The 14,134-nt window shown below is 41.6% G+C and overlaps 1 protein-coding gene across 1 annotated transcript in view; it reads right to left on the reverse strand.

Moving 5' to 3' along the window:
- LOC139381419 (SPARC (osteonectin), cwcv and kazal like domains proteoglycan 2) overlaps positions 1-13,112 on the reverse strand; it is a 73,687-nt gene extending 60,575 nt beyond the window's left edge. Inside the window, exon 1 of the mRNA XM_071124927.1 lies at positions 12,820-13,112. Within this exon, the coding sequence (XP_070981028.1) occupies positions 12,820-13,008 (189 nt within the window). The 5' untranslated portion in view covers positions 13,009-13,112. The remainder of the gene's footprint in view (positions 1-12,819) is intronic.
- Positions 13,113-14,134: the final 1,022 nt, after the last annotated feature.

A 14,134-nucleotide genomic window follows, 5' to 3' on the forward strand; every position in this document is an offset into this window, starting at 1 on the left:
GGAATGGGCCAAAATACCAGCAACAGTGTGTGAAAACCTTGTGAAGACTTACAGAAAACGTTTGACCTCTGTCATTGCCAACAAAGGGTATATAACAAAGTATTGAGATAAACTTTTGTTATTGACCAAATACTTATTTTCCACCTTAATTTGCAAATAAATTCATTAAAAATCCTACAATGTGATTTTCAGGATTGTTTTTTCTCATTTTGTCTGTCATAGTTGAAGTGTACCTATGATGAAAATTACAGGCCTCTCTCATCTTTTTAAGTGGGAGAACTTGCACAATTGGTGTCTGACTAAATACTTTTTTGCCCCACTGTAAATACATTTGATTTGATTTGGCTAAAGTGTATGTAAACTTCAGACTTCAACTGTATATACTGTATTCTATACAATCTACTGCATCTTGCCTATGCCGCACGCCATCGCTCATCCATACATTTATATGTACATATTCTATTCATCCCTTTACATTTGTGTGTATGTAACGGTTTTCTTCTATCTCCTCCTCTGATGAAGAGGTAGAACAAGGATCGGACCAAAATGCAGCGTGTCGATTGCGATCCATGTTTAAATAAACAAACGTAAAACACGAATCAATACAAACACTACAAAATAAAGAACATAATGAACGTAACGAAAACCTAAACAGCCTATCTGGTGAAAACACATAGACAGGAACAATCACCCACAAACACACAGTGAAACCCAGGCTACCTAAATATGGTTCCCAATCAGAGACAATGACGAACACCTGCCTCTGATTGAGAACCATATCAGGCCGAACATAGAACTGGACAAACTAGACATGTAACATAGAATGCCCACTCAGATCACACCCTGACCAACCAAAACATAGAAATATACAAAGTAAACTATGGTCAGGGTGTGACAGTGTATTTGTGTGTACAACAAGGTAGTTGTTGTGAATTTGTTCAAATAATTGTTAGATATTACTGCATAGTCGGAACTAGAAGCACAAGCATTTCGCTACACTCACATTAACATCTGCAAACCATGTGTATGTGACCAATAAAATTTTATTTTATTTGATAATAGATCGAAGTTTAGAACCAAACCTTCAGTTCCATCTGTAGGAGCCTCTACTGCAGTACTGCTTTGCTACATATGTACAGGCTTTGTGCTACATCATGTTCTTATATTCTAGTCTCCTGAGAACCAGACACAGACTCTTCACGATAAGTAACACAGACTCCTCCCTTTGATTGTGGATCTAATCAGTCATGGTCTAAGAGGAGAACACATGGGACATCCTCTCTGGACTCCAGAACATTGTATACTTTCTTCTCTCCTCCAACGTGTTACGCTATGTCAGCAGTGTGTTGCTATGTCAGCAGGGTGTTGCTATGTCAGCAGGGTGTTGCTATGTCAGCATTGTGTTGCTATGTCAGCAATGTGTTTCTATGTCAGCAGTGTTATGCTATGTCAGCAGTGTTATGCTATGTCAGCAGTGTGTTGCTATGTCAGCAGTGTTATGCTATGTCAGCAGTGTGTTGCTATGTCAGCAGTGCGTTGCTATGTCAGCAGTGCGTTGCTATGTCAGCAGTGTTATGCTATGTCAGCAGTGTTATACTATGTCAGCAGTGTGTTGCTATGTCAGCAGTGTGTTGCTTCACAGGAGCTGTGAAGCACAGATTTGCTCACTAGAGCCTAAATGTAAATGTATATATATTTTGTTGTGATTCTGTTGTGATCTAAAAACCAATACATAAAAATAAAAAATATCACTAGAGCCTACTAATTGGTCGATATGCATGGCTGTGTGTATATATTGACACAGGGGTCTCCCTCGTTTCCAACCAGGGGTTTCCAGATTAAAAGTGTGGAGTGAATGGAGGCAGATCCCACACTGCAGTAGCAGCAGCACCAGCCCACTCCTCTTCTCAAATCAAATCAAAATCAAATGTTATTGGTCACATACACGTGTTTAGCAGATGTTATTGCGGGTGTAGTGAAATGCTTGTGATTCTAGCTCCGACAGTGTAGTAATATCTAACAAGTAATATCTAACAATTTCACAACATATATCCAATACACACATATTAAGTAGAGGAATGGAATTAAGAATATATATATCTATACACCTTCCACTGGCTGTAGGGAAGTGTAGGGAGCTCTAGGGAGGCAGGGTCAGGTCTTGTGTGGGGGGATCCAGCTCAGAAGCTGCTGATCATGGGAGCGCTTAGAGGGCTGGGAGGGTAGGGAGGTAGAGAGTAGAGGCTAGGGAGGGCTGGGAGGGTAGGGAGGTAGAGAGTAAAGGCTATGGAGGGTAGGGAGGTATAGAGTAGAGGCTAGGGAGGGTAGGGAGGTATAGAGTAGAGGCTAGGGAGGGCTGGGAGGGTAGGGAGGTAGAGAGTAGAGGCTAGGGATGGCTGGGAGGGTAGGGAGATAGAGAGTAGAGGCTAGGGAGGGTAGGGAGGTAGAGAGTAGAGGCTAGGGAGGGCTGGGAGGGTAGGGAGGTAGAGAGTAGAGGCTATGGAGGGTAGGGAGGTATAGAGTAGAGGCTAGGGAGGTAGAGAGTACAGGCTAGGGATGGCTGGGAGGGCTGGGAGGGTAGGGAGGTAGAGAGTAGAGGCTAGGGAGGGTAGGGAGGGCTATATGAGAGCTGTCAGAGCGGCGAGGTGAGAGGTGTTCAGTACCTCTGGGGGAGTCGGACTTAGAGAATACAGAGGGAGAGTGGGAAAAGGAGATATGAAGAGAGAAAGAGGGTGAATGAGTGACAGGGAGCATGTGAGAGAGAAGGGGGCAGAGAGAGACAGAGAGAAAGAGGGATGAGAGAGAAAGAGCAAGAGAGAGGAGAACCAGAGAACCAGAGAAAAACAAGAAAAAAAGAAAAGAGCAGAAAGCGATTGAACATTTTAAATCCTCTAAGTGTTTCCATTTCCCCCCATGCTGTGTTATTAATGTCCCCTAGTGCTGTCAAACACACACACACACAGTACTGTCACAGTATCCAGCTGTAATTGATTATAGATTGCGTGTCTTGCTGCTGCTGCTTGCAGCCTCGGCCGGGCAGGCCATCCTAAATACTGCTGAATTTAGAACCCTTTCTGGACTCAGCAAGGGAATTAAAGTGATTCACATCTAATCAGGCCTGATACCATTTCACAGGAGTGTATGACCCGTCACTGCATTAATGCTACAATAGTGACAGAGGGTAGTATAGTGAGATTAAAGTAGAACAAACAAGAATACTTGGTTAATCCAGTTGTGAAATATTGAGTATTGCGAATATTTCAATACTATTGAATTATTTCACACATACAGCGCAGTTGTCTTCCTCAACACACACAGTGGGAGGAAGAGGAACAGAAAGGTCTACATTAAATACAACACAACAGCCTGCACTGAAACACAGGTGTCTCCCAAGTGGTACTCTGTACCCTATGTAGTGCACTACTTTTGACCAGGGCCCAAGTGCCTCAAGGCAAAACAACACAACAACTTCAGTGGCATTTCAGAGACCGACTAGGACACTTATTATGAATGATTGTGTCTTTCAAGGAAATTACAGCAATTCACAATAATAATTATTATTATTGTGTCTTTCCCTATGGGCCTTGGTCAAAAGTAGTGCACTATACAGGGAATAGGTTGTCATTTGGAATGCTGTCTGGGAGTGCATAGTGGAGGATGATGAAAGGATATTCTGTTTTGTTCTCATTCAATTCCATCCCACCCATCTCTCTCGTGCTGGGCCAAGACACCCTAGAGTGTAGCACTGTGCTCTCAACCTCTGATGCGGAGCCTAAACACCCCACAGAGCAGCATGATGCTCTCAACCCCTCTCTCTGTCAGTGCTCATCTAGGTGCACTCAATCTACGCCATGCCTGCTGATCTAGGCACAGTCTATCTACGCAGACTTCCCAAGAGCCCACATCTTCTGGTGCTGGGCCAAGACACCCAACAGCGCTATATAGCTGCTGAATCTAGGCACACTATCTACTACGCCATGCCTGCTGATCTACGTTCACAAGACAACAAAGTGTTGGTGAGGGGATCTTTCTTGACAAAGCTATAAATTCTAACCAAATGAGGAAAGTACATGAAATCAATCTACAATCTAAAAACATAAACATACTTTAAAGAAATAATAATTAAATAAACAGCTGTTAAAGGGAAAGCATGCATAGAGTTTCTCTTTGACATTCCGAACAAGGGCAATATCCAGGACTGGTACAGTAAGCTACAGTAATAATTCCCTGACATCACCCACACAGTAATCTCCTGAATCATCTTAAATTGAGTATTTGGTTGCACTGTCACCAACAAACACCCGTCCCTTCAGTCCCTCAAACAGAAATTGTTAAGACCACACTGTAAAATGGAAACAGAACCCATTGGCCTTATTCAAATAGTTCAGAAATGCATCCTTCCTTGAAGTAATCACAGACCTCATTTGGTTGGACTGGTGAAAGTAATAAGGTGGTAATCTTCCTCAAGGAAGGATGCATTTCTGAAGTATTTGAATTAGGCCAATGGGTTCTGTTTCCATTTTACAGTGTGGTCTTAACAATTTCTGTTTGGGGGACTGAAGGGGCGGGTGTTTGTTGTGCCTACATCAGACAAAATGAGGAACAGGTGCCATGGTTGCCGTTTATCAAACAACCTTTGTTTTGTGTGTGTTTTGTTAAGTCCAAGAGTGTCCCAAATTGCATCCTATTCCGTACTTGGGCTCTAGTCAAACGTAGTGCACTATATATGGAATAGGGTGCCATTTGGGAGCAACCTATATATGTCATGCAACCACCCTGACATAAAGATCATTGTCTCGGAGCCCAGGTGAACGCTAGGCTCCATGTGGCAGGTTATATTGCTTTAGCCACCAAGCCAACTGCTTGCATTGCTTTCTAGCTTTAACGGTTCACAAACACAAGCGAAACGACATCCACATGATTTGATGATCAAGCTGGCAAACAACAGACACACACTGAACCCAACACCATCATGACCACATCCGGTCCTGAATCACTGAATCTTCATAATGAGCTTCGCTTCGACAACCAAACTGTCTACACCCCCCCACCTACCTGCGTGCCCAGCCATCCTGAATTTTTTATTTGACTGGCATCGACTGCATGGGGGACTGAGGTTTGTGTGAATGCACAGAACGTTTTCTGTTCATTAAAAATGAAGTGGAGGAGAAGAACAGGTGCAGGCAGGGACTTAGTGGCACAGCCCTGGCACGCTGCTGTGGAAGAGAGCTGCGCTCTCTAGTGCTACTGCTACTTCTAACCAGCACAGAGAGAGAGGGATAGAGAGGGGTGAGGAGGAGTAGGATATAAAGAGAGAAAGGGGGAAGAATTGTTGGAGGGGGAATGCAGATTGAACCGATTCGATGAGAGAGAGAGAGAGAGAGAGACCTAAGGATAGGTCAGCTCTGCTTGTTTTTATTCCAACAGTGTGCTACTGTGTGAGTGCATTTGTGTGTTTCGGCACCACTACACACTCTCCTAAAAATAAAGAGTGTGTGTGATCCTCTCCCACAGGTGCGTCTCATTAGTAGTCTGATGAACATTCTAAACTGATCTATTCTGTGTCATCATCAACGATAGAAAACACCATAGGGTTCTGACCAAAAGTAGTGCTCTATGTAGGAAATAGGGTGCCATTTGGGACAAGCCCACTGTCTCCAATGCTGATCAGACTGATTCGAAAGTATGACTTCACAATGTGACGTTAAGAGGGGGAAGTTAGTTGAGCATAAAATTGTATTCACTGTTGATTTGGCTTCTGCAATCAGAGACTAAATCTGATAAATTATGCATAACGTGCAGAATGACTGCAATTTCAATAATGCAGTGTCATCTAATTTATTTTTATAACAAGAATGGATAAGATGGTGGCTTGACTGGTAAGCTGCTACACAATGATGGAGGCTGCATCCCAAATAGTACCCTATTTTCTATATAGTGCTATACATCCTGGTCAAAAGTAGTGCATTACATAGGGAATAGGGTGCAATTTAAGACATAAGCCGGACTCATCGGATGAGTCTATCTAAATTTGATCCAGGTTGATAGAGTAATAACAGCAATCATAGCTCATCACCCCTATAATGGAGTCTCATTGAACATCTTATTAACATATTAACATTTTGACCAGTTTGTGTGACTGTGAAACCTGGGTGGAAAAGGAGAGTTTGAGACATTAATGGAGTTTGAGACAAAGAGGAAACATAAGCGTTTCGCTGTGTATGCGACCAATACAATTTCCTTTGCTGGATCAACAGCCTCTTTCGGTGTCCGTTTGCTTTGTGTTAACAGTTCATATTGAACATGGACTACTAATTGAGTGCAAAATGACTGTTTCATCATCACAATGGCCATTTGAAGTGGAGGCCAGGGGATAAAGCATGTTGGCTCAACCGTGAATCACGCTAGGGTACAGAAGACACTGACTATACCAGGAATATAGAAAGAACAAGAATCAAGTCTATTTAGAGTTGGGGGATGAGATTTTATCAAAAGCAATTCCGTTCTCAAATGGGGATTTATTTAACTCAAAAGGCTTGACAGGTAGCTAGGGGAACCTTCAGGTCCCAAAATATGTTTTTACTCAAAGAAACATGGGTAACCTTCAAAATCAACTACTGGCCCTTTTAAAGGTATACTCAGCGATATGACCTAGATGCAGAAAGTAAACGGCATAATGCATGTGTCAAACTCTTTCCACAAAGGGTTGAGTATCTGCACATTAGTTGCTCCTCCCTTGTACTTGATTTGATGAAATAGGGTCACTAATTAGTAAGGAACTCCCCTCACCTGGTTGTCTGTCTTAATTGAAAGGAAAACACCAAAACCTGCAGACACTAGGCCTGCCATGGAATGAGTTTGACACCCCTGTCATAGTGGGTCCATTTCAGCAACAACTAAGTGTTGAAGCGCAAGGTTCAACTTCTCTGCTGTTTTAGTGGCCTGGTTAACACGCTGTGAACAGCTTGAAGCGAACTTGTGCACAAGCGCAGATAGTGTGTTTATGTGTCAGAGCGAAGTCTTGCATCTCGCTCATCTCAACACCTGCGGTGCTGCTCGTGGCTCATTTCACTAAATCAACCTTTAAGGCAATAACTTCAACTTAAATAACTGGGGAAGATAATATCTTATCCCGTGGCAGAGATAGCTTCAAACATTAGGCATATGGGATGCTGGCTAGTGATGTTACGTTTGATACCGGAGCTCCAAGGCAGGCATCGAAATCACTAAAGCTTCGATCACACCAACAGTGTTATTGCATTTTGGTACACCAGAATTACATTCATTTCCAATGAAACGCTGCATTTGCCTTGCAGCATTGCGTTGCAGTGCGCTCGGTGCATACGTTGTATTTATTTATCCAACGTATGTGTTAAACTGTATGCATAAACTGCTTGACAGAAATGGTAGCAGAAGGTGAATTTTGAACTTTTGTTGCATGCATATCCAGATGATGCTGCATACTATTTTGCACAAGGACGCTGTCGGTGTGATCGAAGCGTAAGCAGCTAACTTTGATGCTTGTATCACTTTATCAGAAGGTCGTCATCAATGATGTCCAAAGCTTTGTTTGATCTCATGCTTTTTTCAACCGTGTGTTGCAAAATGCGAGATCACATTGATTTTGTAGTGGTTCTGGTGCTTTCTTCGATAGGCCTGGTTCCCGCGGACATCGCTCAAACCAAGCCATTTTTATCTATGGTGTCCACAGATCGATTTATAAGCAAAAATGTCAGTCGGAATCGGTACCAGAACCACGCAGGTACCCTAAACAGGGGACTTTACATTTAAGAGATTTTAAAGTGGAAAATCTGAGTCAAAGTGTAATTCCATTAATGTCGAATTGCCCTTTGCAATGACACATTATTGAATTATTTTTTACATGGAGGGGGCCAACCATCACCTCAATACAGAAATAAGGACTATTTGCACACATTTCCTTGCAATAATTAACTCAGAGAAAAAAAAGCTGGTATTGTGTTGTATGCTCCAATTAAGACATAATCCCGCAACCTAGATATGGGCTCAATTAAAACAGGAATATAATTATTGAAAATAATATGAGTTTACAAAACATTAAGAACACATTCATAATATTGAGTTGACCACACTGTAGCTTTCACCTGGATTCACCTGGTCAATCTATGTTATGGAAAGAGCAGGGTTTCATAATGTTTTCTACACTCATTGTATAATCCAACAGGCCTCTCGTCCAAGTCATGTTGTGATCGTTAGTAATCATATTGTGGCAGGATAGAGGCAGGATTTCACACACACACACACACACAATATTCGTAGACAAAGCAATATCTAGATGCCATTTAGGCTAAAAGCTGGATTCAGTTTGAAGCTAACTGCATTACCTTGGTAATCAATGATCAGAACTTGTATTATAATTGCATTATTGCATTGTGCCTATTCTGTTTGTAACATGTCATTTGCAAACACTTGGCTGAGTCAATAGCAGGATGACAGCAGGCCAGAGTGCATATTGTGAGAAAGTGGACGTGGCAAACCGTATAAGGGGTGAATGTGGGTGCAGTGCTTTAAAGGAGAACAAATTGCGATCAAAAAAATTGCACCTGGTGTATTCTACACTGAACAAAAACATAAACTCAACTTCTAAAGTGTTGGTCCCATGTTTCATGAGCTGAAATAAAAGATCCCAGACATTTTCCATACGCACAAAAAGCTTATTTCTCTCAAATGTTGTGCACAAATTTGTTTACATCCCTGTTAGTGAGCATTTCTCCATTACACAGGTGCATCTTGTGCTGGGGACAATAAAAGGCCACTCTAAAATGTGCAGTTTTGTCAGACAACAGAACCTGTCTCAGGGAAGCTCATCTGTGTGCTTGTCGTCCTCACCAGGGTCTTTACCTGACTGCAGTTCGGTGTCGTAACTGACTTCAGTGGGCAAATTCTCATCTTCAATGGCCACTGGCATGCTGGAGAAGTGTGCTCTTTACGGATGAATCCCGACTTCAACTGTACCAGGCAGATGGCAGACAGCATGTATGGCGTTGTGTGGGCGAGCGGTTTGCTGATGTCAACGTTGTGAACAGAGTGTCCCATGGTGGCGGTTTATGGTATGGCCAGGCATAAGCAATGAACACAATTGCATTTTATCGATGGCAATTTGAATGCAGAGACAACGAGATCCTGAGGCCCATTGTCGTGCCATTTGTCCGCCGCCATCACCTCAAGTTTCAGCATGATAATGCAAGGCCCCATGTTGCAAGGATCTGTACACAATTCCTGGAAGTTGAAAATGTCACAGTTCTTCCATGGCCTGCATACTCACCAGACATGGCACCCATTGAGCATGTTTGGGATGCTCTGGAACGACGTGTACGACACCGTGTTCCAGTTCTCGATAATATCCAGCACCTTCACACAGCTATTGAAGAGGAGTGGGACATCATTCCACAGGCCACAATCAACAGCTTGATCAACTCTATGCGAAGGAGATGTGTCACGCTGAATGAGGCTAATGGTGGTCACACCAGATACTGCCTGTTTTTCTGACCCATGTCCCTACCTTTTTATATGTGACCAACAGATGCATATCTGTATTCCCAGTCATGAGAAATCCATTATTAGGGCCTAATACATTTATTTCAATTGACTGATTTCCTTACATGAACTGTGTTTTGAAGGACTCTGTTGCTATATATGACAAAACTGAAATGCTGAATTGTTTCAATGAGCACTTTGTATCATCTGGTAGGCTGTTTTATTCAGTGTCCTCTGTCTCTGTACAACCCTGTGTGGATGAACCAGTGAGAGCTGGTCAAACTTTTAGCTTTTTGCCATTCTCAGTGCAGGTGGTACATAAAGCCCTGAAATCCTTAGATCAAAGAAAGCCTGCAGTTCCTGATCTTTTGGATCCCTGCTTTTTAAATCTGGCAGCTGATTTCATAACTGAACCACTTATATCTCTGTTCAATCTAACCCTGGAATGTAATGAAATTCCAAATACCTGGAAATCAGCATTTGTCCTACCACTTTTAAAAGGGGGAGATCCAACTCTTTTAAATAATTATAGGCCAATCACAAAGCTGTCACCCATGGTGAAAATACTTGAAACCCTTGTAAGTGAACAGCTAAAATAGTTTTTATTTACTAACTCTATTTTATCAATGTACCAATCGGGCTTCAGGAAGAAGCATAGCACAATTACAGCAGCCATGAAGGTTTAAAATTATATCACTGAAGCCATTGACAAAAAACAGCACTGTGTCTCACTTTTTATTGATATCTCTAAGGCTTTTGATACAGTTGATCATGCTATACTAAGGCAGAGATTGTCGAGTGTAGGTCTTTCGGAGCATGCAGTTGCATGGTTTGCTAACTATCTGTCTGATCGAACTCAGTGCACTCAATTTGATGGGCTTATGTCTGTTAAATTATCTGTCTTGAATGGTGTGCCCCAAGGCTCTGTACTTGGTCCTCTCTTATTCACTATTTATATAAGTTTATATAAAAATGTCCAAAATGCACAACTTCATTTTTATGCTGATGATACTGTTATTTACTGTTGTGCCTCATCTCTTAGAAAAGCTTTCCAGTACTTGCAAACTGCTTTTTATACTGTTCAACATACCTTGTGTCAATTGATGCTTATCCTCAATACTGACAAAACTAAACTAATGGTGTTTTATAATGCAAGAAATAGACCTCTGAACCTTTCAACTATTACTTACTACCTGTCAAGGCAAGGAGATTGAGGTTGTAACCTCATATAAATATCTTGGAATTTTAATTGATGATGGCCTCTCTTTTAAATTGCATATTCAACAACTTACAAAAAAAATTAAGCTGAAATTGGGATTTTATTTTAGGAATAAGGCCTGTTTTTCTTTTGAAACCAGAAGGAGGCTAGTATTAGCCACATGTATGCCTTTACTAGACTATGGGGATATTTTATATATGAATGCTTCCGCTCAGTGTTTGAGATCAATTGACACTCTTTACCATGGCACTTTGAGATTTATTTTAAACTGCAAAACCCTTACGCACCACTGCACTTTGTATACCAGGGTTGGCTGGCCTTCTCTAGTCACTCGTAGGCTCAGTCACTGGTATACTTTTATTTACAAAGCCATGTTGGGTTTACTACCTTTTTATTTGTGCATTTTTATTGTTCAGAAATGTGGTGGCTACTCTCTTCGTTCGCTGGACTTTATCCTGCTAACTGTTCCAAATGTCCGAACTGAATTTGGTAAAAGGGCTTTTATGTACTCTTGGAACACCTTACAAAATACTTTTAAACTGGAAGAACTTGTCCCGGTTGGTGTTTTTAAATCACTGATGAAGGATTTTGAGGCTGATTCCCTGACCTGTCAATGTTTTTAATTAGCTGTTTTATACTCTTGTGAATTCAATGGTTTTTACTAGATTACTTGTAGTTTTTCATGTTGTCTGTCTGTAATTTTTTTGTAATGACTTGGTGCTGCCTATCTTGGCCAGGGCGCTCTTGAAAAAGAGATTTTAATCCCAATGAGCCCTTCCTGGTTAAATAAAGGTTAAATAAATAAAAACTTAGAAACATTGTTGAAATTGTTGCAACTTGCGTTTATATTTTAGTTTAGTTCATTCTTACTTATGTTCAGACTGACTGAGTTCCCCGAAAAATAGACATTATTATTATTTTATTCACTGGCTCTCATTGGCCATTCCTGAGCTGTCGTTGGGTATTGCTGACCAATCACCGTTCTCAAAACTTGTCGTTGCACATATCACACAACAAGAGAATTGCAGATTCTGTGCCGAATTCTGTGTGGAAGTTTAGAAGACCTGTTGTCTTCCAAGTCGGGAATTGAAGAAGTATGCTAATTAAAGGTTGGGGAGTGAACGTTATTTATAATAAAAGGTTACCTGGAGAAAATCTGACCTCTCAAAAATGAAAATGGATGGCGCTCCCTTCAGGGAAATAGTTTTCCTAAACCCTCCCTGAACGCTTGAAAAACAAAACAAGTGATGCTCCCCTATAACCAAAATAATAATGTAAACAAAGTGGATAGCAGAGAACGTCTACCATTTATTGGACAGACTAGAGCCTTAGATATGCAGTTTAAGAAACTGTTCTTCGTCCTGTCAGCATTACATGTGGACGCAGGAATTTTTATATCGTACAGGGCTACGGGCCAGAAGGTTGCGGGTTCACAGACCACCATGGACAAGAGTAGGCGTGGATAGATCTCCTTTATAGTAAAATCATAGCATCTATCATCGTATTTGCCTATCAGAGAAAACAATTGCCTTTTTTAAACATTTCATGCAATTCTACATAATTTTACTAGCAGAATATTTTTATACCACACAAATTACTGAAATTACAGTCTAAGAATGGACAGAGATATGCCTGTGTTAATTTTATCATTTATCCAATGCCAAATCAGTGTGTATTGTGTGCAACGAAACTGTCCCCTGTTTGCAAATAAGCACGTAAGCAGATACCCATCAACTAGTCATTGCGCTAATGCTAGTTAGCATTCGCTCGCGAAACTACCTCTAACTTCCTTCATACTGGACACAGATACATAAAAAAATGGTATCCACGAGTTCATCTGACTCTGAGGAAGTAGATAAAAAGCCTCATTGCCAAAATCCCGATGAATCCCTTTAACATTACCTATAATAAAGCATATCAGCCAGCTGGAACAGTAATTATGGTCTGACTATGCGATATTTTTAATAGCTACATGGTTATTATAAAGTGCCTCGGGCGGAATCCTACCGCTCGCATCCGTTGCCATATCAACACAGCTTACCGCATTACCGCGGATCTCTCAATCAACCAAAACAGCGACTCACGTCTCTGAAGCGATTCCAGTGCTTGATCTTGCGGCTGTACTGTGAAATGGTGGACAGCCAATGCTCGTCTTCCATGAAATTCCCTGTTTTTTCTGCCTCTTTCCCGTTCTTAATTTCCGCCTGCAAGGTGGATCCCACCAGCATCATCACCGGGACGAGAAGGACCCCCAATTCGGTCATTATCACCATGGTAAGCGCTTTGAAAAGGCGCGCGGCACTCGATATAGCTTCTCTTCTGGAGAAAAAGACGAGGATGCGACTAGAGTGAAATGTGACCTGTTTGCGGAGATGCGCCTTCCTACTACTGCTGCCGCGAAAAGGAGAGGGGAGAGAGAAAGAAGTAGAGGGAGAAAGGGAGAAAGAGAGAAGGGGGGGGGGGGGGGGTGACGCTTTCATTTGTTACGAAATGTATAGCACCTGGCGAGGTTACGCATTAAAGGTACAATAGTGTCTACTGTTATGACATTCCCTCTCATTGCTCCCATTGAATATGACGTATATAAGGACATTAAACATGCATCAATTGATAAATGGTGGATGGTGGAATCATATCTTACCTCGTTTAACTAACTAATTGTAGCCTATGATCTGAATATACCACTTGTCTTAAAGAAAGCAATACATAATTCAGTTAAAACGTCCTCTTGTGACCACTCTTTTTACATTTTAGTTATTTAGCAGATGCTCTTATCCAGAGCGATTTACAGTTAGTGCATTCATCTGAAGATAACCACATCACAGTCGTAGTAAGTACATTTTTCCTCAATAAAGAAGTTATCAGCAAAGTCGGTGCCACTGCCATTTGCTTTAGCTCAGTGGGATAACACAGTCACTCTCGAGGTACACGGACAACCCAATACCCGTTTGGTCATGTTCAGATGTAACAGAGATCATGCGTCTGTGCAAATAATTCACAGCTGGGAATCGCCTATCACTTTATATCAGTCTCCTATCTATTACTATCGTGCCTATTTAATTTCCTCTATCACTTTCCTACCTGCATATCGCTGAGCTAGGTGGGACAAGCCAGCCCCAAGGGAGTTCTGTTGTAGACGCGCTGTAATTATAATACAGGATTAACGGATGCCGTCTTTACTATTCCTTCACTGAATATACCATTTTATTGCTCCTCTCTCTAAAACCAGTATTCGAAGGGGATAATCTAATCTCTCCACAGAAAGCAATCAGTTTTCCAGCAAAAGAGCGAGTGGGGAGAAAATCGTTTAGATTGAAAACGCACACACGAGTACACAGAGCTAAATTGAATTCAGATGGGAATTGTGACTGTCTAGTAGGCCTACATATCGCGGCTTTT

Source organism: Oncorhynchus clarkii, chromosome 23 (assembly GCF_045791955.1).
Source record: "Oncorhynchus clarkii lewisi isolate Uvic-CL-2024 chromosome 23, UVic_Ocla_1.0, whole genome shotgun sequence".
NCBI classification, from domain to species: Eukaryota; Metazoa; Chordata; class Actinopteri; order Salmoniformes; family Salmonidae; genus Oncorhynchus; species Oncorhynchus clarkii.